General features: G+C 47.2%; 1 protein-coding gene and 1 long non-coding RNA gene across 9 annotated transcripts in view; one reads left to right on the forward strand and one right to left on the reverse strand.

The window, feature by feature from the left end:
• Positions 1–24,359, forward strand: part of MYO1B (myosin IB) — a 179,790-nt gene that overhangs the window by 41,739 nt on the left and 113,692 nt on the right. For all 6 annotated transcript variants that reach the window (XM_044241189.1, XM_044241190.1, XM_044241192.1 and 3 more), the window contains one exon: positions 9,671–9,786. In XM_044241189.1, the coding sequence (XP_044097124.1) occupies positions 9,671–9,786 (116 nt within the window). The remainder of the gene's footprint in view (positions 1–9,670; positions 9,787–24,359) is intronic.
• On the reverse strand, positions 5,723–15,366 carry LOC122902135. 3 transcript variants are annotated; one of them, XR_006383750.1, is made up of 6 exons: positions 15,295–15,366; positions 14,780–14,981; positions 11,236–11,419; positions 10,911–11,049; positions 10,203–10,335; positions 5,723–7,552 (listed from the first exon to the last, which is right to left on the reverse strand). It is a non-coding gene; the product is annotated as an uncharacterized LOC122902135 (long non-coding RNA). The 3 variants fall into 3 exon arrangements; XR_006383748.1 differs by having other exon boundaries at positions 10,911–11,419; XR_006383749.1 differs by lacking the exons at positions 14,780–14,981; positions 15,295–15,366 and adding an exon at positions 13,792–14,422 and having other exon boundaries at positions 10,911–11,419.

Genomic DNA, 24,359 nt, shown 5'->3' on the forward strand with positions numbered 1-24,359 from the left:
TTCACACAAAACTGAAAAACTGCCTGGTAACTTGGAACCAAGGTTCACATAGCATTTCAAATGCATTTGAAGCATTAAGTTCTGTATGACGTAGAGTCTGTGTGAAGAGCTCAAGAATAAGTCGGTCTGTTTCAGCGTCTAACCCCCTCACTCCACGCACTCACTCTATTTTTTTTTTTTTTAAGATTTGTTTATTTATTTATTTGAGAGAGCGAGAGAGAGCATGAGTGCATGCCTGTGAGCTGGGGTGGGGGAGGAGAGGGTCCCAAGCAGACTCCCCGCTGAGCGTGGAGCCTGATGCGGGGCTCGATCTCATGAGCCTGAGATCAGGATCTGAGGCAAAACCAAGAGTCAGATGCTTAACTGACTGAGCCACCAGGCACCCCGTTTTTTAAAGATTGATTTATTTGAGAGAGAGCAAGAGAACGAGAGAGCGCATGCGGACTCTGACTCCAGAATTACTCTCAGACTCGCTAGAACTCATCTCCTCACCCTGACATTTGAGGCTGTCTGCCGTTGGAGCCCAGTCTCGTTTCCTGGGCTGTTACTCACTGGAGGGCTGTGCTCTAGGCAGGCTGTCTCATTCCTGTCTTTGAAATCTGGGTGGGTAGGCCTTTGTGCCTCTCTCTCTGTTTTAATCCGTGTTGGAGCATCTGCCAGAATGTCCTCCTTTCCTCCTTTTTTCCTTTCCTCCTTTCTAAGACTGAACATATTCCAGTGTCTCTCTCTGCCTCTTGTTGTTTATCCACTTTTCCATCCGTGGACTTGGGCTGCCTCTGCCTTTTGCCGCGGGGATCAGTGCTGTGCTGGACCTGGGCGTACAGATAACCATTTTGAGTCTCTGGCAATTCATATTATTATTATTATTATTTTTTAAAAGATTTTATTTATTTATTTGACAGAGAGAGATCACAAGTAGGCAGAGAGGCAGGCAGAGAGAGAGGAGGAAGCAGGCTCCCTGCTGAGCAGAGAGCCCGATGCGGGACTCGATCCCAGGACCCTGAGATCATGACCTGAGCCGAAGGCAGCGGCTTAACCCACTGAGCCACCCAGGCGCCCGCAATTCATATTATTAAAAAAATTTTTTTGGAGACTACAACGGTCTTTGTGAAGTTTTTTTTAAAAAGAGGAGTTCAGTCATTATCTAAAACCTGAGTTCTCTTATGCCACTCTTTGGGGGAACATTACTTTATGTTGGTCATGCCCATCCTTTTAGACCTGCTCACATCTTACGACTTTCTGGATCGTTTCTGGACCTCTGCAGTTCACAGGGACTGTTCCCTCACGTAGACCCAAAGCACTCACCTAGGCAATAAGAAGATGAATGACTCGTCTAACCAGGAATCGCTGAAATCTTATTTCATCCCCTTTTGTGGCTCGACAACTCTTTAAGTTTTACGTTTGATGATACAGAAGTCTTACGTCGTCAGTCTCACCCCCTAAGCTCCAGTATAAGCCACTCAGGAGCACAGACCACAGGAGCATCTTTGAGCTCCCACCATACCTCACCCGATGTTGCGCATAAAGAAAGCCCTTAGTGACTGCCTTGCTCACTTCTTCAGAGGTTGTAGCCTGAGTTCTGTGGGAAGGCGCATTTTTACCTGGCTCCTGACCCATGCTGGATTTGAAGTGTTATCGCCATGCCGTTGACAGTGGCTTGGATCCTGGGTTTTGGAGGAATCTTACACATTCTTTAATACTTTTTTGGGGCCATTTTAGGCTAAATTGTTAGCACTAAGTAAGATAATTCATGAAATGTCGCCTGTTGCCTTGCCACTCTTCTGGTTTATTTCTCTGACATGCAAGGGGATTTTTATACAGTGTCTTGCATGTCTTCATGATGGAGGCACAAATTTTGTGTGCTGGGATAAACGTTAAAAAAAAAAAAACTTTTCTGTTGAGATAAGAAATTTTCCCTGTAGCTACATACTTTCCTCTCCCTTGTCCTTTTTCATTTAACCCTAGTGGCATGAGGGTTTCAGCATTCCTCAGGTCCTCAGAGAGGAGGCTTCTACCCAAGAGAGGCTCTCTGTCACACAAAGGTGAAGACGCTCTCGGGAGTCGGTGGACAACCCGGGTTTCTACAATTTGGCATTTTGCTTGGCCCCTCTTCCCCCAGGCTGCACAGGCCTAACAAATAGCATGGATGGTGTGCTCTGAGGAAAAGAGAATGGACTCTTGGCTCCTTGTCCTAGCTGCACTTGTAGTAGAAAATGTGTCAGACCACTTAACTTCTTTGTATTCTGTTGTTAGGGGCAGTAAGATGGAGAGTCTCGGGGTGACTGAGGGAGAGTTTAGTAAAAAGGTGTTTAAGTGCATGTTTTATGCCAGCACCTTTTTTTTTTATTATTATTTTAGATTTTATTTATTTGAGAGAGCAGAGCTAGCACGGATGGGGGAGGAGGGGGAGGGAGAAGCAGACTCTTCCCAACTCCCTCCACTGAGCAGGGAGCCTGATGTGAGGCTTGGTTCCAGCACTGAGGTTACCACCTGAGCTGAAGGCAGAAGCTTTTAACCCACTGAGCCACATAGGCGCCCCTGTGCAAGCACTTTAATAGGTCTGGGGATGAGTTGCTCAGGAGCTGTGGAGACTGGAACACAGATAAGTAAAATTCATTCTGAAGTTGGTAGAGAAGCTGGTAGATAGGCAGATGGGGATGCCTGGTTAGAGCCTCAGCAAAGCAGGGGCTTTAAAAACATAGTTTGAAAGAAATCAATATTGAAAACAGCATCAAAGAAGTCAGGGTGGTGAAAACAAGTCATTGTGAGGTTTTCATATGTGTATTTTATGGTTTAATTATAATTTTATTTTCAATTTCATATGGGGAGTTGACATGTAAACTTTCAGAATTTAGGGCTTCTAAAGATATTAATGTTGCCCGGGGAAGAACTGTGATGTGAAAGATGTGAAACTCTTCCGACTTTTCTTTGTACGTACACTAATGTTTTGTTCATTTAGCATTGTGGTCGAACGTGCGTACAGTGCCACGTAATTGAGACTTGAAGAATATCCAAACTGTGCTTCACTATTTAACTTGAAACTTTCTTTGGTTAGATACCATTCCAAAATGTATTGTGTATATCCTTGTCATCCAAACCAGAACACTGTCTCTCATGCTGTCCTTTGATGGCCGTGCTGTGTTGGCCCGGTGCTGGGTGACAGAGCACTCCGGCCAGCTGAGCCGGGCACTTGGCTCTTACTCTAAACAGCTCTTCGTTTTGATGCTTTCAGAATTATTTTGATTGGTGCTTTCAGAATTATTTTGATCTCTTATTCCTTTTTAAAATTTCATGCTTTGCTTCTCTTCCCCGCTGTCTCTTTTTCTTTTTCCATTAATGACCATTGTTTCTTCCCTTAGGGTAGGAGTTCTTTTTTTTTTTAAATTTATTTGTCATTTATTTATTTATATATTTATTATGTTATGTCATGTCAGTCACTTTACAGTACACCGTTAGTTTTCGATGTAGTGTTCCGTGATTCATTGTTTGTGTATAACACCCAGTGCTCCATGCAACACGTGTGCTTAATACCCGTCACGGGCCTTACTCATCTCCCCACCCCCTTCCATCTGAAACCCTTAGTTTGTTTCTCAGTCCACAATCCCCCATGGTTCATCTCCCCCTCTGATTTCCCACCCCTCTTTGTTTTTCTCTTCCTTCTCCTAATGTCCTCCGTGCTATTCCTTAAGCTCCACAAGTCAGTGAAACCATATGATAATTGACTCTCTCTGCTTGACTTATTTCACTCAGCATAATCTCCTCCAGTCCCATCCATATTGATACAAAAGCTGGGTATTCATCCTTTCTGATGGAGGATAATACTCCATAGTGTATATGGACCACATCTTCTTTACCCATTCATCCGTTGAAGGGCATCTTGGTTCTTTCCACAGTTTGGCGACCGTGGCCATTGCTGCTATGAACATTGGGGCACAGATGGCCCTTCTTTTCACTACATCTGTATCTTCGGGGTAAATACCCAGTAGTGCAATTCCTGGGTCATAGGGTAGCTCCGGTCAACAAAACTAAGAGATAACCCCTGGAACAGGAAAAGGTATTTGCAAATGACACTACGGACAAAGGGCTGGTATCCAAGATCTAGAAGGATAGGAGTTCTCAACTCAGCTTATCAACTGTACGCAAACTGTTATAAATCTATCACATTTATGTTTTTTTCTGGGGAGAAGTTGGAAGTCCCATAGCCTTCATTGGCATTTCAGAGGGATTGACAGCTTGAAAAAGGTTAAGAAGTGCTCTGTAGCAGTATTTGTTAAACTGTAAGTTTCAACCTATTAATGGGTGATAAAAAACCACTTGGTGGGTTAGGACCAGCAGTTTTTTTTAAAAAAAACTGTAATGACTAGACTTGAACAAATACTATCAGTGTGTCTCAGATGGTAAGAGTATTCAGGGTTTTGTGGAGGTTTTGTTGCATACATATGTGTGTCCGTGTATGTAATATACGCTCGAGCACACACACACTTCATCGTGATGAAAATTTCTTTCTTACGGTGAGTCACAGTTGACTGTCTGAGACATACGGCTACAGAGTGGCCCCGATTTAGAGATGCTGCTGCTCTTCCTCTGTAGTGAGCTGAGTTTATTAGAAATGTGGCTAAGATGAAAGTAAGTGAGGCCAGAAGGATTTTCTCTCCTTTTAGAAATGTTTACAGAATTGGTTACTTTGGAATATTTAGAGAGGAAAGTAAGATAGAAGGGTGGGTCGGGAGAGACACTGTCATGGTTGCTGCCACCATGATTAAAACACGGTTCTGTGGGTCCTGAAGGGGAAGACCACACGCTGTGGCTTTCACCTGTGGTTACACGTGACTTTTTCTGGGGAGACTTAAAAAATTGTTCTAAAAGATTTTATTTATTTATTTGAGAGAGAGATAGCAAGAGAAAGCAGGAGACAGTGCGGGATGTTTAGGGGGGCGGTGAAGGGCAGAGGGAAAGGGAGAAGTAGGCACCCCACTGAGTGGGGAGGCCAACACGGGGTTAGCCCCAGGACCCCGGCATCATGACCCGAGCCAAAGACAGAGGCTTAACTGATTGAGCCACAACTGGGGAGACCTTAAAAGATGCAAATGCCTGATCTTTGGGTTACATATATCGGGGGCCTTTCTTCTGCGTTCTGAATTGCTGGGTGCAAGTCCTCCAGGAAGGTTCTGTGGGTCCTGAATAGTTTTCTCTCTGATCACAATAGGAATACTCTTCTTCTTTTTTTTTTTTAAGATTTTATTTATTTATTTGACAGACAGAGATCACAAGCAGGCAGAGAGGAGGCAGAGAGAGAAGAAGGGAAGCAGGCTCCCCGCTGAGCAGAGAGCCTGATGTGGGGCTTGATCCCAGGACCCTGAGATCATGACCTGAGCTGAAGGCAGAGGCTTTAACCCACTGAGCCACCCAGGCGCCCCACAGGAATACTCTTGAGTATTATTTGGTTATTCACAAGGCATCTGTTCTGGAATGCTGCAGATATCTGAAATATGAAGACGGAGATTGTTTGAACTTAGGAATGTTTGTGCATTCTTGATCTAATGTCTGCCCTTGAGAAATGAAAGATAAGGTTGGTAATCGAATGTGCCATTTATAAAAAGTTAGAGCTTTTTCTCTCTCTCTCTCCTTTTCTTTCCTCCTTGTTCCCTCCCCCACCCCCAGCTTCCTTCTTCCTCCTCACCCCTCCTCTCCCCTCTCCCCTTCCCCTCCCCTTCACCTCCTTTTTCCTTCCTAGGTGGCAGAGGCTAGTCCCACAGGGCAGCAGGACTAAAGGGGGCTTTCCCGTGGTGTGGTGGTAGTGTGTGTGTGCCTGAGTCCTTGCGGGCGCCAAGGGCTGGGAACGTGGACGTCGTGAGCCGGGAAGTGGCAGAGATGGTTAGTGGAGTAGTTAGGAGAAGGTTAGGAGGTTGGTTGAGCAAATACATACATACATACTAGGGAAATGAGAACCAGGCTTGTCTCTGTTAGAGAAGGTAGATAGAACCTAATTGAGAGATAGTCTGGGCCTTTACGGCGAAGAAGTCCCTTGCGGTGTAATCTGCTTAATGGGAGAATCTGGATTCCAGTCGTAGTTTCTCTGGGTTCTTTGGGGCCGCAGGGACGAAATTGAGACATGAGCGCAGCCATCGAAGTGGTCTGCTGAGAAATGAACTGAGCTGCAGGAGGCCTTTTGTGGGCCCAGTTGGTGCAGGCACTGTCCGAGCTGGACACAGGTGACGCACACGTTACCAGTCAAGGAGTGAGTGGAGGGGGGAGGGGCGGGCACAGGGGATGATGTTTGTCGCTCCCTTTTGTAAAGATCTATAAGCTTTGCTTTTTTTCCTCCTTTTTTTCTCCGTGACATATTCAGAATAAACTGGACACACCCAGCCCTTAGTACTTACTACTGGGCTCTAAGAAACCCTATGTCCTGTCTCCAACCTCTTAATGCCAACGGCTGCTGAATGAGTTAGTGCAGAGTTCTTTTTAGAGCCCGGTGCAATAAGCAGATACCAACTTTAAATAATATACCATGGCTTGTTAGAAAAATAATGTCTTCTCATTTGTAAGCCCAGTTGTTAATTGACGTGAACATGAACTGTTGGTACTCTTGACCTGATCCCCGGAGAGGAGGTACAGTCCGGTACCGCAGTGCCCGCATGTGGAGTGCAGAGCTGCCAGGCCAGCGTGGAATCGTAAGCCCCGCGCAGCCGGGCAGCTGCGGCGAGGAACCCTTCTGTGTCTCCGGAAAGTTGGACTGTGCCGGAACATTGGAGCTACTCTGTTGCCACAGTGTGGGAATATTTAAATCTTTGACAAATGCACATAGACCCTTCAAGGAAGAAACCCACAAACAGCAAGGGCAGGCGTCCCGGTAGAGGACAGGCCGAGTGAGGCATTCGAGATTAGAGGCTCCGTGTCTGGAACATGTATACAAACTAGCGAGGAGAGAGAGTGCCGTTTCTCGCCCTGTTTCCTTGTTTTAGGTTGATAAAGCTTGTCCTGCTTGACTCCTTTTCTGCTTCGTCCTGAGCCATGTTGGGGTACCGGTAATTGTTGCTGTAACAAACCAGCTCCCCAAATTAGTGGCCTAGAACAACAACTATTTATTTGTGCCCCGTTCTCTGGGGTAGCAATTTCGGTGGACTTGAGCTTGCTCTGTCTCCTGCCGCTCTCAGCCGGGATCATGCGTCTGACTTGAGGCATCTGGTGGCCTGACTGGGGCTGGCTGGCTGGGGATGGCTTCGCTCTGAGCCGGGCGCCAGGCTCTGCAGCTCAGGGCACCCAGCCATGCGTGGGGCTCAGGCCCATTCACGTCCTGGCTTCCAGCCACAGCCATGAAATAGGGGTTCATCCTGCACAGGTACTTTTCAAGCCTCTGCTGTGTGTCATCTTGTAATGTCCCGCTGGACATTTGGTAGTCAGGTCACATGGACAAGTCCAAGTTGAAGGCCGGAGGAATAAACTATCTCTTGATAGAAAGAGTGGCAATGTTAGATTTCAGAGGGTTATGCCTGCAAGGGTGGAAGGGTTGTTCCGGCCGTCTTTGCAAACAGTGTCCCACAGTGGGAACCTGCAGGGAAAGGATAGAGTAAGGATTCGTTTGGTGGCAACACGTGGCATGAAGGTTTCATAACATATTGGGCACCGTAAACAGTGCACTTGCGACTGTCGTGGAGCAGAAGAAGAGTTCTGGGTGAGGGACTTTCTTAGTGACAAACGGCCCCGTTAAAGCCCGTCATTCGGTTTACAAGTCTCGACAGGGCATCCTCAATGGGCCAGGCCTTTTTGAGGTGACAGGGAGAGAACGGGGTGGGGGGGCGGGGAGAATTCATAATTCAGTATGTATAAAATTCACAAGTAACAAAGAGAAACTTATAACCCAGTCGTGTGGCTTTTGATTTTGGGTTTGAGGCAGCAAAGTTGTTCTCTGTCAGAATGCTACAGAGGCAGATTTTTATCAAGAATTTAGCCACCGGGAAGTTTGGTTTTAAAGAACAACTTGACCATTGGTTTCTCTGCCAACAGCAAATATTTGTCTCAGTTATTATGTTCTAGAAATTACCTTAAAAAGGGCAGTCTTGTGCTTTTCTATTGAAGAAGGCCGATCTTTTAATCAACAGATATTAAAAGAATAACTGATCATTACATTTTCGTATATACCAGTGTAGCTAATTCTGGTATATTCGTTAGACGCGATTATGCCTGTTACTCAGTCTCCAGCATCTCCCACCTACTTGCCCAGGTAGGCTGGAGTGGGAAGAAACCTTTTAGAAAACGTGGAGAGTTGGGAAACTTGGAATCTTGTCCGGCCAGATTAATTGGTCCTCCTGATAGAATGTCAGAAATGAATGTCAGAAATAAATGTAGAAAATTGCGTGGGAACAGAGTTTTCTTTCATAACAGTGGCCTTGCCTATGCTTGACAGGATGAAAAAGTATGTGTAGAGATGACCTGTTCAGTTTTCTGGGTTGGAAGAGAAAGTCTTTTGTAGTTAAAATAACTGTGACCCATGTTAAAAAAAAAAAAAAAAAAAAGTCAGTACCCTCACACCGTTCTGTTTTCTATTCTGTTCAGTTTTCTAGAAGGATCTGACAATCTCGAATCCAGTGGTGGCAATATGGGAAAAATTTGTTGCTCTAAAAATGCCACCTTTTGTTGCATGACACTGGAAGGGTGGGGAAGTTGGAGCTGACTCTTTCCCCTTCTTTTTTTCTTTCACCTCTCTCTTTAAAAAAAAAAAAAAAAAATTATCACTTACGTATTATTGCTCATGTCTCCACACTACCCCAACCCATGATGTTGAAACTGAAAGGAAAAACGAAGCCACTAAAATGAGTTCCAGTTACGTGACTTTTGCTCACAGCCTGCTAGTCTTTGTACGGAGTGAGCTGAACCAGACTACTCTTGCTGCTGGGAATCCAGATCAAAATGAAAGGGAAGATTAATAGCGTTCCACTTTGTAGTGTGAGAGGGTTCCTGTCTGCGAAAATACAGCATCGATCCCTCCAGAAGTACATTTGCATTCCACATTGAATTTAAATTTGACATTAAATGGATTCTCCTTTAGAAAATACATTTAAATTCTGATGTTATAATATGTTAGATAGAATATGAGATTATGTTGTTCGAACACCCAGGGTATAACTATGGCTCTCCTATGGGGCCATATGCTGTCTGGGCCCACTGGAGAGATTGACAGGCTGGGGTAAGGCCAGCCCCAAAGTAGAGGGTCTGGCTGATAGGTCTGGATGTGGTTCAGACGGAGTGAGACCCTGGGTTACAGTGGATTGAAACAGCAGGGTAGAGATGACAGAAGGAGACACTGGTTCTAACCGGAGTAAGGGAAAGCATAGCTGTTGCTCAAAATTAGCTGTGGTTGGTGACGAAATTTTTGGCAAGTGTGACAGGACTGTGGAGAACTCTTATCCAGGATCATAAATTAATCTGGAGATTTACTTTGAAAGGTATTTTCAACATATAAATCTGTGCCTTCCATTTATCAGCAAAATGAATAAACATTATTGACCGTCTGTCTTTGGAGATATTAAGTGTTCTTGAAAAATATGAATGGTCAAGCAGTAGAACCAGTTTTCTTTTTAAAAGGGTGAAGCCATGAGTCGCTGAGATTTAAGATGTTAAAACACATCCTGTGTAATAATGAGGGTATTTTTTGTTCTTTCTTTTGCAGACATACATTGGAAGCGTGGTTATATCCGTTAACCCATACCGGTCCTTGCCCATTTATTCACCAGAGAAAGTAGAAGATTACAGGAACAGAAATTTTTATGAACTGAGCCCTCACATGTAAGTATGGGATTAAAGCATCGAGTTTCTCTTTCACTGCAGAGACGTGTAGTGGACAGATGTGTCCAGCTGTTTCCTTTGAGTCTCAGGAAAATGTTTTTGTCATTTTTTAAAATAAGATGGAGGAATGTGAAAGTTAATTGTTAGGCCCTCATTTTAAATTTCAAAAAAGACAGAATACTTCACTTGGCGTCAGGCTCTTTATGTTCTGAAATATTTGGGTTCAGTATGTAAAATATGTTCTGCTGCAAATTATATGTAAGTAGCAGCTGCTGCTAATTATTTTTGCAAATAAAACAAGAATGCACATTGTTTATTCTTTTAAAGAGCCCAGGCAGCATTTTCGTGGGGTGGGTCAAGAAGGATCCTGAGTGTTGGGTTGTGTAATGGTTTTGAACGAAAAAAGTGAGTAATACCTTCAGTTAGTAATCTTCACAGACTCTGACATCGTTCACCAAATGTGTGCATGAGGCCCACGGTTTCACCTTCCTGGAAGCCAGTTGCTTGTTTGATTTTTTCCTGAAGGTCACTCGTTAGTGTAAAGAATTCCTGTAAATAACAATCGACAGTAATTGCATAGCACCAGGGTTGAAGAGCTCTGAATGGCAGCGGAAGAGCCCGCAGACTTCTGGTCGTGGTCTCGCAGAATAGCATTTTCTCTCTCTGATTGAAGACGAGCTGTTATTTTTGACAGAAAATAAAATCTAATAGTTAAAGCATATGGGTACCCTAGTCTTAGATGTTTCTCTTGATAGCATGGCACATACTGACATTTTTGGCCTGTTTGGAACTAAAAATGTAAGGCCTCCCTGAACACGGTTGCTGAAAGCTAAATACTGTCTATTTTGCCGACCGAGTGGGCTCTGATTGTTCTGGTTTTTTCTACGAGTGGATTTTGCAAGTCATCTTGTTTCGTTTTGCCTGGAGAAAAATAAACTCTTGTATTTGTTTTATAAAATTCTCTCTGTTGTAGTTAAGTCACTGTAATGAAATCCTTTATTTGATGACTGAATCTCTGTCTTAAATTCTAGGCCTTGAAACCACGCTTCCCAAAGTCAGATGCTTAGATCAGGGGTGGTAGGGTCCTTCAGGAGCTTATGCAACATCCGGTCTCCTAGACTTACCTCTAACAAGCCGGGAATCCCGTTTCTCACAAGATTTCCGGTGCTCCTTGCATCCATGCGGGTCTCAGAGCGGGCTGCCTCAGGTAGGCGGTCACCGGCGCTTGCCCCCTTTACTGCTTGTAGCAAATCATGATCATTCCTGCAAGGAATCTTCATAATGTAATAATGGCTTGTATTTATTGCGTATTTACATGCATGATAACTCATTTTATTCTCAAAATAATTCCGTGAGGTGTAAATACGGTTACAAATGGGGAAATTTTCCCAAAGCCACGCAGCTCATGGGAGGGGAGCCGGGCTGTGGACACAGTCATCGGCTGCGCACCTCAGCTAGAAACGGGCTCTGTCGGTCTCTTGGTGGGGCTCCTTCTCTGGGTCTCTGTCCGCATCCCAGGCCCTCCAGGGTAACCTTAATGGTGCCTCACTTTATCTCCAGCCGGCGTGTCTTTCTTCCATCGCAGCCTTGATCTCCAGTTTGGGGATGTTTAGATATGGAACAGATGTGTATTCTAGAACACAGAAGTTCAAGCTCTGTAATAGCCATTTTTATCCCCACCCCGGAAAGATTTCTGAGTCTGTGCGGCACTGCTCGCCTCCTTCACCCCCTTACTTCAGCTACAGTCAGCTGTAAGATAAATACCCAGTGTGCTTAGAATAAAGACAAAATCTTTTTTTTTTTTTCCTTCTACTCAGTAAATGTTTATTAGATTGAGTTAGGCAACAAGACTTTTCACCATGGTCTCTGAAACACTGTCCTGGGGTGGCCGTGCAAGTCCGAGTTTACATAATGAATCTAAACTCGCCAGATTTGAGTCAGGCCCTCCTTCCCATCTCGCTTGGTCCTTTACGGCCACGTGCAGTCCCACCCGTCCTATGTGCACATCCCGTGCCTTCTGCCTGGAATGTTCTTCCCTCCTTTTTCCCCAGGGCGACTCCTGTTCTTCCTTCGTTCTCAGATTGCCTTAGACCTGCCCAGGGAAGAGCGGTCCCTCGCCCCCTCCGGCCAAGGTCAGAGGCATTGCCCTTGTCATAGTTACAGTTGAACACTGCTTTATGGGATTTTTTGATTCGCGTCAGCCTCCGCTGCCGTGCCGGCTCACCGTGACACTATCAGCACCTCAGAGTAAATTAAGTGCTGAGAGTATGTTGAGTAGGACTTGGGTTCCAGTCCCAGCACTTCCACTCACAAGCTATGTAATCTTGAGCAAATTGAAAAAAAAAAAACAACAACAACAAAACTTCAACTCAGAACTTAAGCAGTTTGGGGCGCCTGAGTGGCTCAGTGGATTAAGCCGCTGCCTTCGGCTCAGGTCATGATCTCAGGGTCCTGGGATCGAGTCCCGCATCGGGCTCTCTGCTCAGCGGGGAGCCTGCTTCCCTCTCTCTCTCTCTGTCTGCCTCTCTGCCTACTTGTGATCTCTATCTGTCAAATAAATAAATAAAATCTTTAAAAAAAAAAAAAAAAAGAACTTAAGCAGTTTGCTCTGTTCAGTGGGAAAATAATGATTAACTTCTAGGATTCTTGGGAGGGGTAGATACCAAGTAGCTATTTAGATAATATAATTACCCGGTATCAGTCAGGTGCTTAGTATGGAATGGACCACAGCCCTCTAGGAAAGGAGAGCAGCTGCGGTCACCAGTGCTAAGTGTAGTTATTGTAATAATGAGAAGTACGGGACACACTTCGAGCATCCTAACATGCCCTTTCTTACCAGTTTCTCCTCCGTGGTGGGATGTTTACCACTTCCTTTATTTATTTAAGGATTATTTATTTCAGAGAGCAAGAGAGAGAAAGCTCGTGTGGGAGGGTTAGAAGGAGGGGGAGAGAGAATCTCAAGCAGACTCGGTGCTGAGCAGGGAGCACGGCGCCCAGTCTCAGGACCCTGAGATCCCCACCCAAGCCGAAACCAAGAGTCGGTGCTTAACCAGCTGTGCCACCCAGGCGCCCCTCCACTTCCCTTTAAAGCATTTTTCCTGAGTCATTCCTTGTAAGTGTCCAACTTTGATAGTGTCTGAAATGGGGTCAGTGCTAGCTGGGTTTCCTACTAAAACCTAGTCTGACATTCTCAAATAGGAATTTTGCAGTATAATAAGATAGATGATTTAGGCTTTTGATGTATTGTAACCATAACTGTTTCAAGAACTTGATCCCAATTTGAATAAAAAATGTAAACAGCTGCTCCGACTATGTATACTTTGAAAATTTTGCCAATTAATTTACGCCAGATGACATTTGGAATTTAATTTGACCTGGTGTTGACTGTTGGTCTTCAAAAACACCCAGGTTCTTCCTTTATAGCTCATGTGTTTTTGAAGGTGTCCAGAAATGATCTTTCTCTTTAAATTTCAGGTCATTGAAAAAGATTTACATTTCATGTAGGTACATGACTTTGAGATAGTGTCCATATATAGATGAATAAAATGAAAATAAACAATGATTTTGTATGTAAATTCCTTTTCGAGGGTGTTTTCTGTGGTCATATCTCTTCTCCTGCTCCCTTCTTCTCTGAACTCGCCCCCCTCTATGTCCGGAGCCCCACCTCGAGGGTGGTATCTCTGGGCTCCTGCACAGAGAAAGGAGGGCTCCGTGAGGCCACTGAGGTGACAGCGTCCGCCTGTCCCATTGTGTGAAGAGTGCCTCTCCAGTGTGATTCTGAGGTTCTTTGCACATTACGAATTTTTTTTAACGTTTCCTAGTGAGGACTTAGTACCTTCGGACGACTCCAGAACTGTATTCATGGAGAACTACCCCGGATCACCCGACCTCGTAGACAGGAAGGAATGACAGGGAAGAGATGAGGAGATGAGGAAAATAACCGAACTCCTTGGTTTCCCTCCACTCAGAATAGCACTAGGCCAATCCGTGTGATACTTTACTTACCAAATCCACGGGCCTCTGTTGGGTGACTGCTTTTTGACCTTGCAGCTCTAGATACAGTTTATTATTATCCCGTAGATCTTCCTAAAAGCAGAGCATGCTACTTCCCTTCCTAGTTGAGTGACCTCCGGGCTTCGTGGCTTGGTGTGGAGGCCTCGTGCAGTTCAGCCCCAGCTCTCCTCTCCGGGCCCGCAGGCCAGCAAGTGCCTTCACGGAACCTCCTTTTGAGCCCAGTTTTTTACGTCGTCTTCTTTCCACTCCTACTGCATACCCTGTCTCTACGGTTAAAACCTCGCCCGTCTCCTCGGGGCTGTTCTGAAAGCTCAGTGCACACGTGACTTCTGCCTGAGTTACCCGAACCCTCCCCACTGTGTTTCTGTGTCATCCTCTTTAATGAGATGGAAGCTTCTGTGGGTCAGGATCCTTCCCCTGCATATGTCTGTGGCTTTTTCATTGCTTTTCTCTTAAGAGCTCGGTGACTACGGAACAAAAGAGGTTTTAAATAATTTTTCATTTCATCTTACCTGTGTTATCTCACTGCGGGTATTTCAGTGAACTCAAACCGTTCTTAGTAGGATATTTACAGTGTTAATTAAAAATTTCATGGCGTATAATGAGAATTTCTTCTCCTTCTTATAAAAAAGAAAGCTAATACTTAATATCATTTTGTGGTGCTCTTTAAATCCTGAATGTTCAGGTTCCATTTATTCGTGATCTAGAGCACCTTTACTGTCTGATCGAGTGTCTAGCCGACAGAGCACGGCGACACAGAAGGAAGAGTGTGTTGTGACCTGCGTCCCCTCTTGGTGCTCGCAGCCCAAGAGCCAGCTGAAATGTGTCCTTAGCTCGGGATATAATGGGTCGCCATGTTCCGTCAGGCATTACGAGCACTATGTGAAGCACACAGTCTTTCTCTTTTAGTAAAGGAAAAACCCTGCAACAAGTTTTAAAAACTGAGAAACGTGCCTTTGAAAAATTTGGCTATTCTCACCTAAAAATGAGAAAGTAATTAATGGGAGGATTTGCACAGTGCTCATGTCAGTGGTCCAGACGTGAGTCCTCTGTCATGAGGGACCTTTTGGTTCCTAATTCTGGGCCAGATGGATCTGCAGGGCCACATGCCATTGTCCAGAGAGTGGCATTGCTGGAAGGCTTGTGTGTTCTACGTCTTTGTTACTCCCGTTGTCATCCTCCTGGAAGGTAAACCAGGTAAACGTTACAAAGAATATTTCCAGCTGTATCTCAAGATGTGCTAGAGCGCTGGCTGTCTGGAGCTTGGGGTCCAGGCCCAGGACGGACGATTCAGATGTCCTCCCTTTTGTGATACCCGTATTTTTCTCTACAGCAGAGTTGGAATTCTTTGAGGAAAATTGCTTTTTTTTTTTTTTTTTTTTGAAAACTCTTATGACCATTAGACCCTGAATTCTCAGAGAAGTAGTTTGTATAGTGGAGTGTGAAAGCGCTTTTTTAAGGAGAAAGAGAGAAAGTTAGGTGACGGGGCGTTACCTTGCTGAGGCTTCTGTCTTATTCCTCTCCTCTCAGTTTTCGGAATAACTGAGCCTCTGATGGGTTCTGCACCTCTCGGAAACTCACTTGCAGAATCAGATTTCGGGCTTTCCCATCTAACGTGCTTTCTACTTCCTGCTTTAGAAAAGTTACTCATTTACTGAGCACGTATTTGCAGAGCGCCCGCCGCGTTCCAGGCTGTCTGGTAGGCCCTGGGGTGCGGTTGTGAACAAAGCAGATAAAATTCTTGTCTTCCTGATGGAGACACTGTCTTCTCCTAACTTAAGTATACAGAAACCAAGATTGTTCCAACCACCAGTCAGGAGGGGAAAGGATGGACAAAGGGAGGGAAGCTTTTGTGAAAACAAAATGAAGGTCGATGGTTATCTTAGAAAGCGCCATTGATGCCTGTTGTCTCCTGCGGTTTGAGTCAGGAGCTGATAGGCTGTGGTCTGTGAGGTTTTGCATCTCTGTAGGCCTCTGACCTGGACGAGTGACTTGCTCAGGACAGAGTCCACATGCCATGAGTCCCGGTGTAGACTCCTTAAGCCAACATTTCCTGTTGGAATGACACCGTCTTGAAAAGAGTTGAAATTACCTTTCATCTTTCTGCCTGACTCCTAAGGGTCAAAATAAGCAGACGGCAGTCCCCGTGTTTGCTTTCAGTCTTGGCAGATATTTGATTCTGGACAACCACGGGCTGGAAAACTTCTTGATTTGGAGGGACTGCCAGAGGAGGAGGGGGAGGAGAGAGTTTGATCGTAGCTGGGCAGTGGCGATGTGGCAGTGAAGGGCAGCCATTAAATTGAAGGCTTCCTAGGGCTGTGGTGAGAAGAAACATTTGTGGGCCCGGCGCGTGTTCAGCTCCTTGGATGGAACTTACTGCCTTTGACTTTCAAGTTTTTATTCTCATTTTATTGTTTTACTGGGTCTATACTCTTGGCAGAAAGACACCTCAGCAACTTCTCTTTCAGATTACAAACTTTTTTTTTTTAGAAGATTTTATTTATTTGACACAGAGAAAGAGCACAAGCAGGGGGAGCAGGAGAGGGAGAAGCAGGCAGCCCGCTGAGCAGGGATCCCGATGTGGGGTTCAATCCCAGGGCAGTGGGATCACGATGCTTAAGTGACTGAGCAACCCAGGTGCCCTCTGATTATGAACCATTTTAAACTAAAGTTGGAAGGTTGATTCTTTGCGACCATAATGTTTTTATCATGAAGCTCATTGTGATATGAGAATACATTCATTAATGAAAAGTGTTTCTGTGTGTCTGAGAAGTCTCAGATCCTAATTATAGATCCCTGAGAATTTTTTTTTAAAGATTTTACTTATTTATTTGACAGAAAGAAAGAGAGAACACAAGCAGGGGGAGCAACAGAGGGAAAGGCTCCCTGCTGAGTATGGGGGGAGCCCAACGTGGGACTTGATCCCAGACCCTGGGATCAGAACCTGAGCTGAAGGCAGACACTTAACCAACTGAGCCATCCAGGCGCCCCTGCCCCTGCCGTGAGCACTTACATCCCTTCTCACAAAATGCACATCTCATACTTGGAAGTTTATTTTGAAAAGTCTGTTTGTAATGCCAAGCCCACGTTCATACCACAGTATGAATAATTAATACATAGTTATTTCAGTGATACCATCTTAAAGGGAGAAGTTTGATTCTCAGCTAAATAGGTTTCTTCCTGCCGTGATTTTACAGGTCTTTGACAGGCCCCAAGAAATTCTGCAACATTCAGATCCATTTCATCCAAAGGAGTGGCAACAAGGCCTCAGCCCTGAAGATGATTTGTCTAACACTTCATCTCCAGCAAAGAGAACTATAGTTGGAACCCATGTGGGGAGCCCTATCTAGAGAGGCTGTGTTTAGGGTCCGTGGCCAGGGGCATCCCCTTTGTTCTTGAAGTAAGAAACATGGCCGAGGTCTGTTGCTGGGACTTGTATGGCGGTAGGACAGGGTAGCTAGGGAAAGGGGGTGTGTGGGAGTCTGTCTGAATGGGGAACAGCAAATACTAGTCCTGATCCAGTCTGGGGTAGTTAACCAAGTCAGAGAGAATGGAAATCACAAGTTCAGTAAAGCTTGTAGGGCCCCAGACTTAGGAGGTTGGAGAAGCAGGAGTGTGTCCTGGGGCTGTCTTGGGACAGAAATCCATACAAAAGGGAACAGGCCCTGGTGTGCCAGCCTCAGGAGGGGACTTGCTGCCCGCATTGCCCAAGATAGCTTTCTTCCCAGCTGCAGCCTGTCTCAGGGATCCCAGAGCCCCGTGTGGAAGTGATGGTTCATTCATTCAGTCTGCATTTTTAAGCATCTGCATATGCGTGAGGTGCTGTGGATACAAAGTTGAATTTGTCCTTGAGGATCCACAGCCTGCTGTGGGGGAGAGACCAGTAACTAACTACAGAAGGGAGAGAACTTCCGTGATGAAGTGGGAGATATAGTGGGGCGCCTGGGTGGCTCAGGCGGTTGAGCATCTGACTCTGGATTTCAGCTCAGGTCATGATCTCAGGGTTGTGAGATCAAGGCCCACATTGGGTTCCGTGCTGAGTGTGGAGCCTGCTTACGAGTTGCTCTCTCCTGGGGCACCTGAGTAGCTTGGTCAGTTAAGCATCTGCTTTTGGCTCAGATCATGAACCCAGGGTTCTCGATCCAGTCCTGCTTTGGGCTCTCTGAGCAGCAGGAAGTCTGGTTCTCCTTCTCCCTTTGCCTTTACCCCCTGCTCGTGCTCCCCCTCTCTATTGAATCTTAATCTAAATAAAATCTTTCCCGATCCCATCTTGATCAGGAGGGAGACAAACCATAAGAGACTCTTAATCACAAAACAAACTGACGGTTGCTGGGGGTAGGGGGTGTGGAGAGGGTGGTGGGGTGATAGACATTGGGGAGGGTATGTGCAATGGTGAGGGCTATGAAGTGTGTAGGGGCAAATAATACATTATATGTTAATAAAAATAATTAAATAAAAAATTTAAATCTTAACAAAAAGATTCTCTCCTGCTCCTTCTACTCCTCCCCGACTCTCTCTTAAAAAAGATAAATAACTTATTTTTTAAAAAGGAGGGAGATGTAGAAAGAGCACATGTTACAATTTGCCCTGGACAGCCGGCTTCCCATTGAAGGCGTGTAATTATCGATAGTGCCCTTGCATTTCCAGAGGTGTCTGAGTTTGGGTCCCCGTGGGCAAGGCACTTGGGTGTGTTGGGGAAGGGTGTGTGGCCGTTTCTGAGGAGCTCGAAGACGGGACAGTGGGAGTCTTGCATGCGGAATTTGCCGTATAGATAAGGAATAGGATTTGAGGCTAGGAAATCATTTTCCCATCAGAGGAGGCAGTACTGATTCCTTCGTTCACTGTTTGCTCCATGAGTGCTGCCGTGTGCCAAGTACCAGCTCTTCAGGTGCTGTGCAAAGTCCAAGCCCTGCTGGGCTTCTGTTCCCAAAGGGAGACAAACAGTAACCAGGAGAAGTCACTAAAATAAAGGATGTTTCAGATGGTGACAGATGCTCTGGAGAATGACGGGGCTTCCTCTCTGCCACTCCCGTGTTCCCTAATTCCCACTGTGGGGACAGAGTGGCCCGTGTGGGTTTAGGGAGGACAATGTGTGTCTAAGCACTCATTCCCAGTACTGGATTCTTTCTGCTCATGCACAGTCACTTAGCATTGACTTTTTCTAAAAGTGGTTCTGGAAGGTGTTAGGTGACATGTGACTTCCTCCTGAGTGTGTGAACTCACCGCATAGCTCTTGTATTTTTAAGGTAATTACTTGTTTGTATCCGGTTGTCCTGACCTTGTAGCTGGCTGCTCTGTCGCTCTGCTCTGAGCTTCCTCCTCAGGTGGTTAAGATTTGGGAAGCAGAGGGGCACCTGGTGGCTCAGTAGGTTAAGCCTCTGCCTTCAGCTCGGGTCGTGATCCTGGGGTCCCGGGATCGAGTCCCACATCGGGCTCTCTGCTCAGCCCGGAGCCTGCTTCTCCCTCTCTCTCTGTCTGCCTCTCTGCCTACTTGTGATCTCTCTCTTTCTGTCAAATAAATAAATAAAATCTTAAAGAAAAAAAAAAAAAAAGAAGATTTGGGGAGCAGATAGAGCAGCTTTGCTCTGTGCTAACTCCCTATCCCTGTGTTTTCTGTATTCAGGGACCTTGGGTAAATATGTCTCCTATTATTTATTTTTTTACTTTTAAGATTTATTTATTTATTAGAGAGCACATGCATGCATGGGGCCTGGGGAGGGGCCCAGGGAGAGAGAATCTGCAACCTGACTCCCCACTGAGCATGCGGGGCTCCATCCCATGACCCCGAGACGTGACCTTAGCCAAAATCAAGAGACGCTCAACCGACTGAGCCTCCCAGGAACCCCTACATGTGTATATTACTAAGAGACTGCAGTTGGCTTTTTTTTTTTTTTTGAATTCTTGTTTTTTATTCCTTAAGCCTGATTGCTTAAAATGTCAACATTGAGACATTCACTCTTGCCATCATTTTCCATGTCCCTTATCTCTTGTTTGTTTTCTACCCCGCTGGCTCAAGAGCAGATGTTGTGCATTTTCTGACACCAGATGTGTGTGTTTTCCTCACACCAGCTAATTCTCTGCCACCAGCTGGGTGTCCAACGATTCTCTTCAGTTCTGACACTACCCAGAGCTGGTGCAGATTCCCCAGGCCAAGGGCTTGGTCCCAGCGGACGACCCTGCTCTGGATGCCTGCAGTGAGCGGAGTGCCCAGGCACCCCACACTTCTACCCAGCTGATTACAAATTTGGGGTTCCCCATAGTCTTCCTCGGGTTCAGTAATTTTCTAGAATGACTCCCAGAACTCGGAAAACACCTTATTTCCGTTCACTGATTTATTATAAAGGCTACAACTCAGGAACAACCAAATGGAAGCAATGCAGAGGGCTAGGAGTGGGGGAGGAGGGGCGCACAGCCCCCGGCCCTCTCTGGGCACTGGGTACGCCAGCTTGCCAGCCCATCGCTGCTTTCACTGGAATCTCCTTGTTCAAAAGTTTTTATAATCCAGTCAGAAGCTCTTCTTTCCCTTCCTGGGATTGGGGATATGGGACTGGAATTTCCCACTCTGTAGTCATGCCTTTGGTCTTTCTGGTGACCAGCCCTCCTCCTGGAACCGTGCAGGGGTCCCGCCATGAGTCGCCTCACTAGCAAAGACTCAGGTGTGCATGAAAGGCACTTGTTAGGAAGAACAGAGAACATTGCTGTTACTCAGGAAATTCCAAGGGGCTCAGGAGCTCTCTGGTAGGAGTCCGACACAGAGACCCAGTACATTTCTTATACCACAGATCTGGACACGTGCACACTTCACTCTTGAGTGTTAGCTTCCTGAAGCCAAGTTAGTGTTGGGGTTTCTGTATGGTGCGCTGGAAACCGGAGCTAGTGGGCCTCCTTTTCCCCAGAGCTATCCTAAGGGTAGTTCACCAGTTCAATTCAGTAAACACTGAGTGTCATAAAGACCCGACTGTCAGCTCCCCTCTTAGGCACCCCCTCCACATGGGCCCTGGATCCCATCCAGCCCTTCTTGTGGTCCTTAAGGCTCTCACTCTGCCATGGTCTCCGTCCTCCACTCTATTCTCTTTTCTCCCTCTTCCATTCCCACTGACATACGTGCTGTACTGCTCCTCCTGATTCCATGTCTCCTGGTCATCACACCGTTTGTTTCCCTCCATTACAAAACTCTGAAAAAGTTGCAAAGCCTAGTCATGGGTTTTTATCTCCTCACTCAACGACAAGATCACCTGTGACCTCCGTGCTGTCCCATGCTGCTGTCAATTTTGAGCCCTTCTCTTCCTTTATCGGTAACATTTGACAGTACGACCAGTTCCTTCCTGAAACCCTTTCTTAGAATTGGGCTTTTTGGAAGCGCCTGGGTGGCTCAGTGGGTTAAGCCTCTGCCTTCAGCTCAGGTCATGATCTCAGGGTCCTGGGATCGAGCCCCACATCGGGCTCTCTGCTCGGCGGGGAGCCTGCTTCCTCCTCTCTCTCTGCCTGCCTCTCTGCCTACTTGTGATCTCGGTCTGTCAAATAAATAAATAAACAAACAAACTGTTCCCAAAATTAAAAAAAAAGAAAAACAAAGAAAGAAAGAATTGGTCATTCCGGCCGCGGCACCTTCTCGTGTTCCCCCGCCTGCCGGCTGCTTCGGGTCAGGCCCGCGGGGCGCACGTCTGCTCCTTCCTCCGGACGCCGCCGGCGCGTCCCAGGGCCTGGTTCTGGGCCTTTCCTTCTCCCTTCTGTAGGCGTTCGTCGCAGGAGCCCGCGGGCCTTGGACGCCCTCTCCGCGCTGAGGGGCGCGCCCCGGTCGCTCGCAGGCCGCCTCCCCTGCGCCCGGGCACTTGGGCTACACTCGGCTCTGCAGCGTCTCCTGGCGAGTCCGGGGGCGGCCGGACGCTCCGCGCGTGTCCGTGTCCGGCCCGACTCCGGCGGCCCCGCTCCCTCCCGCTCGCGTCCCAGCCCGTGGCGGCACCGGGTGTGGCTGCTGTGGCAGCTGTGGCTGCCCGGGGCTCACCCTCCCTTTCTCTCCCACCGCGTTCACCGCCCCTCACGTGGCGTCGGCTCGCCTGTGAGGACCGCGGTCGTCCCGCCTCCAGCCGCCGCCCGCGCTGCTCGGGTTCCTGGAGGAGCCGCCTCCCCGCTGCCCTTCTTCGCCGCGGCCCTTCCCCCGCCGCGGCCCTTCCCCGGCTGCTCTTGTGTCCAACGCCCGCACCTCAGCCCCCGGCCATCTCCTCTCACAGACCGTACAGCCGCTGGCTGACGCGACTTTCCTGGCCGATGCCCATCGCGCTTCGTACGGTTTCTCTTTTCTGCTCAAAAGCCGGTGGCGGCGCACGCGTGTGCTGCGGGCTCCGTGCCGCGGGCTCCGTGCTGCGGGCGTGACCGGCTGCCCCCCCCCACTCCCCCGCGTCCTCAGCTGCGGCCACACCGCCCCCGCGGCTGCCCCCAGCATGCCGGACGCTGCGTTCCTGTGCTCGCATCCATGAGTGATTGTTCTCTCACTCCAGTTAGGAACTGTCCTTTAAAGAAAATTTTTTATTTATTTGAGAGAAAGAGAGCGAGCGAGCGAGCGAGCACAAGCAGGGGGAGGGGCAGAGGCAGAGGGAGAAGCAGGCCCCCCACGGAGCAGGGAGCCGGATGCGGGGCTCGATCCCAGGACCCCAGGATCATGACCTGAGCCGAAGGCAGACCCTTAACCGGCTGAGCCACCAGGCGCCGGGGGAATGGCTTGTCAGTGACGACACTGCTTGAACTAGCAGACCCCGCACGGGTCACGCATCTTCTCTAGACTGTTGTACTTTCCTCGTTAGTCGTTATCTGATGTTTCTCTGCGTGTTCATTCGCTGATGTCCATTTGTCCCCTGGACAGGACTGCCGTCTCCATGAGACCAGGGGTTCTGTTCACCTGGCATATCCACGTAGCCACCGCGATGGGATCATGCGTGGCCGGGAGCAGCCCCCCCATAAATATTTGTTGGGTGAATGAATTCGGGGGCCCACTCTGTGTGCAGAAGCTGTGTCTGAAAGACACCCATGGTCTTTGTCGTCAAGAGTTTTCCACGCTAGTTGGAGGGACAGGGAATAGCTACCTAAATGGGTCATTTTCAGAGAGCATCCTGGCAGTGACCGAGGCGTGCGGGAGAACTGGTGGGTTCGGAGATGCTGAAGGCACCTCCTGTGCTGAGTCTTTCGGAAGGAAATTCCAGAAATAGGTGGTTGCTGTGGTGTAGTAAGCGGCTGTGGAGAAGATACAGCAAAAGGTCAGTTTGGGCTACAGCCCAGTGGACCAGGACTCTTAGGAAGGGCAAGAGGCACTTGAGATGAGAGCTACACGGAGAACTTTTTTTTCTTTTCCTAAATAAAGCATTCAGATACCAGCGTCCTTGAATTCTTGGGAGGACGAAAGGATTATGAAGGTTACTCCCACGTAATGAGAGGAGAGTTTGAGGTGCGGGTGGCACTTCCGATCCCAAGCTTGTAAGTACGGGAAAATTGTCACCTTGCGTTTTTAGTCACCAACCGGGAAAAGATTTCAGACTCATTAAATATGCCTAAATGTGTATGTGTTTGAATGCAATGTTTTAATGAATGAGTGGTGAATGACTGAATGTTGAAATGACTTATAAGTGGAAACAGATGTTTATTCATTATGTTTTATGACAGAACCTCCCGTTGCTGTTGGTGATGAATCGGGTTATTCGGGAAGAGGAACGTGTGATTCCATCAAAATCAGTATAGCGATTTGGGGCCGGTATTGACTTCCTTTGGGTTAGAAGCCCTTCCCTCAGGATAGCGTTCGGTGTCTGGATGCATGGGGGTTCAACTTGAGGTCTGCAAATCACATCCTCAGTTACATTAGCAAATCCTAAGCCTTATAGATGGCTCGGCCTAATTAAAAAAAAAAATTAGCAGCAGAATACATTAGAATGCATGTTTTCTACTAATCTTTTCCCTTCGGTCCACCTCAACAGCGAAAGACAAACAGGCACCTGGATAGGGAAAGGATTTGTTTGGTTTCCTTTGGGCAGCGCGCGCAGGCGTGTGCTTTGGACCTTCCTAAGACCTTGCATTGCCATCGGAAGAGCCCGTTCGCACTTTCATTTTCTATTTTCACAAAGTATGCGTCTCTGAGGACCCTTGGATGGTCTTTCGGTGTTGCTTGGTTTTAATCTGTTGCTGTGATTGCTTTCAGAAGACGTTCTCGTACTCATGGACCCTCCCTCCCATTCTGTCTGTGTTTATAATTACCTTGGCCACTGTTAGGGGTAGGTTAGGCCACTATTAAGGACAATTTGCTCATGGGAATAACATTACTGATAAAACCCAGGAAGGACGTGGAAGATGGCAGAATCCCCTCAGAGGTCACGGGACTGTATGAAAAGTGTGCCTGAGGGGGGCGCCTGGGTGGCTCAGTGGGTTAAAGCCTCTGCCTTCGACTCAGGTCATGATCCCGGGGTTCTGGGATCGAGCCCCACGTGAGGCTCAGCAGGTCGGTTTGGGCTCACACACTCTCTGCTCAGCAAGGAGCCTGCTTCCCCCTCTCTCTCTGCCTGCCTCTCTGCCTACTT

Source organism: Neovison vison, chromosome 3, assembly GCF_020171115.1.
Source record: "Neovison vison isolate M4711 chromosome 3, ASM_NN_V1, whole genome shotgun sequence".
NCBI classification, from domain to species: Eukaryota; Metazoa; Chordata; class Mammalia; order Carnivora; family Mustelidae; genus Neogale; species Neogale vison.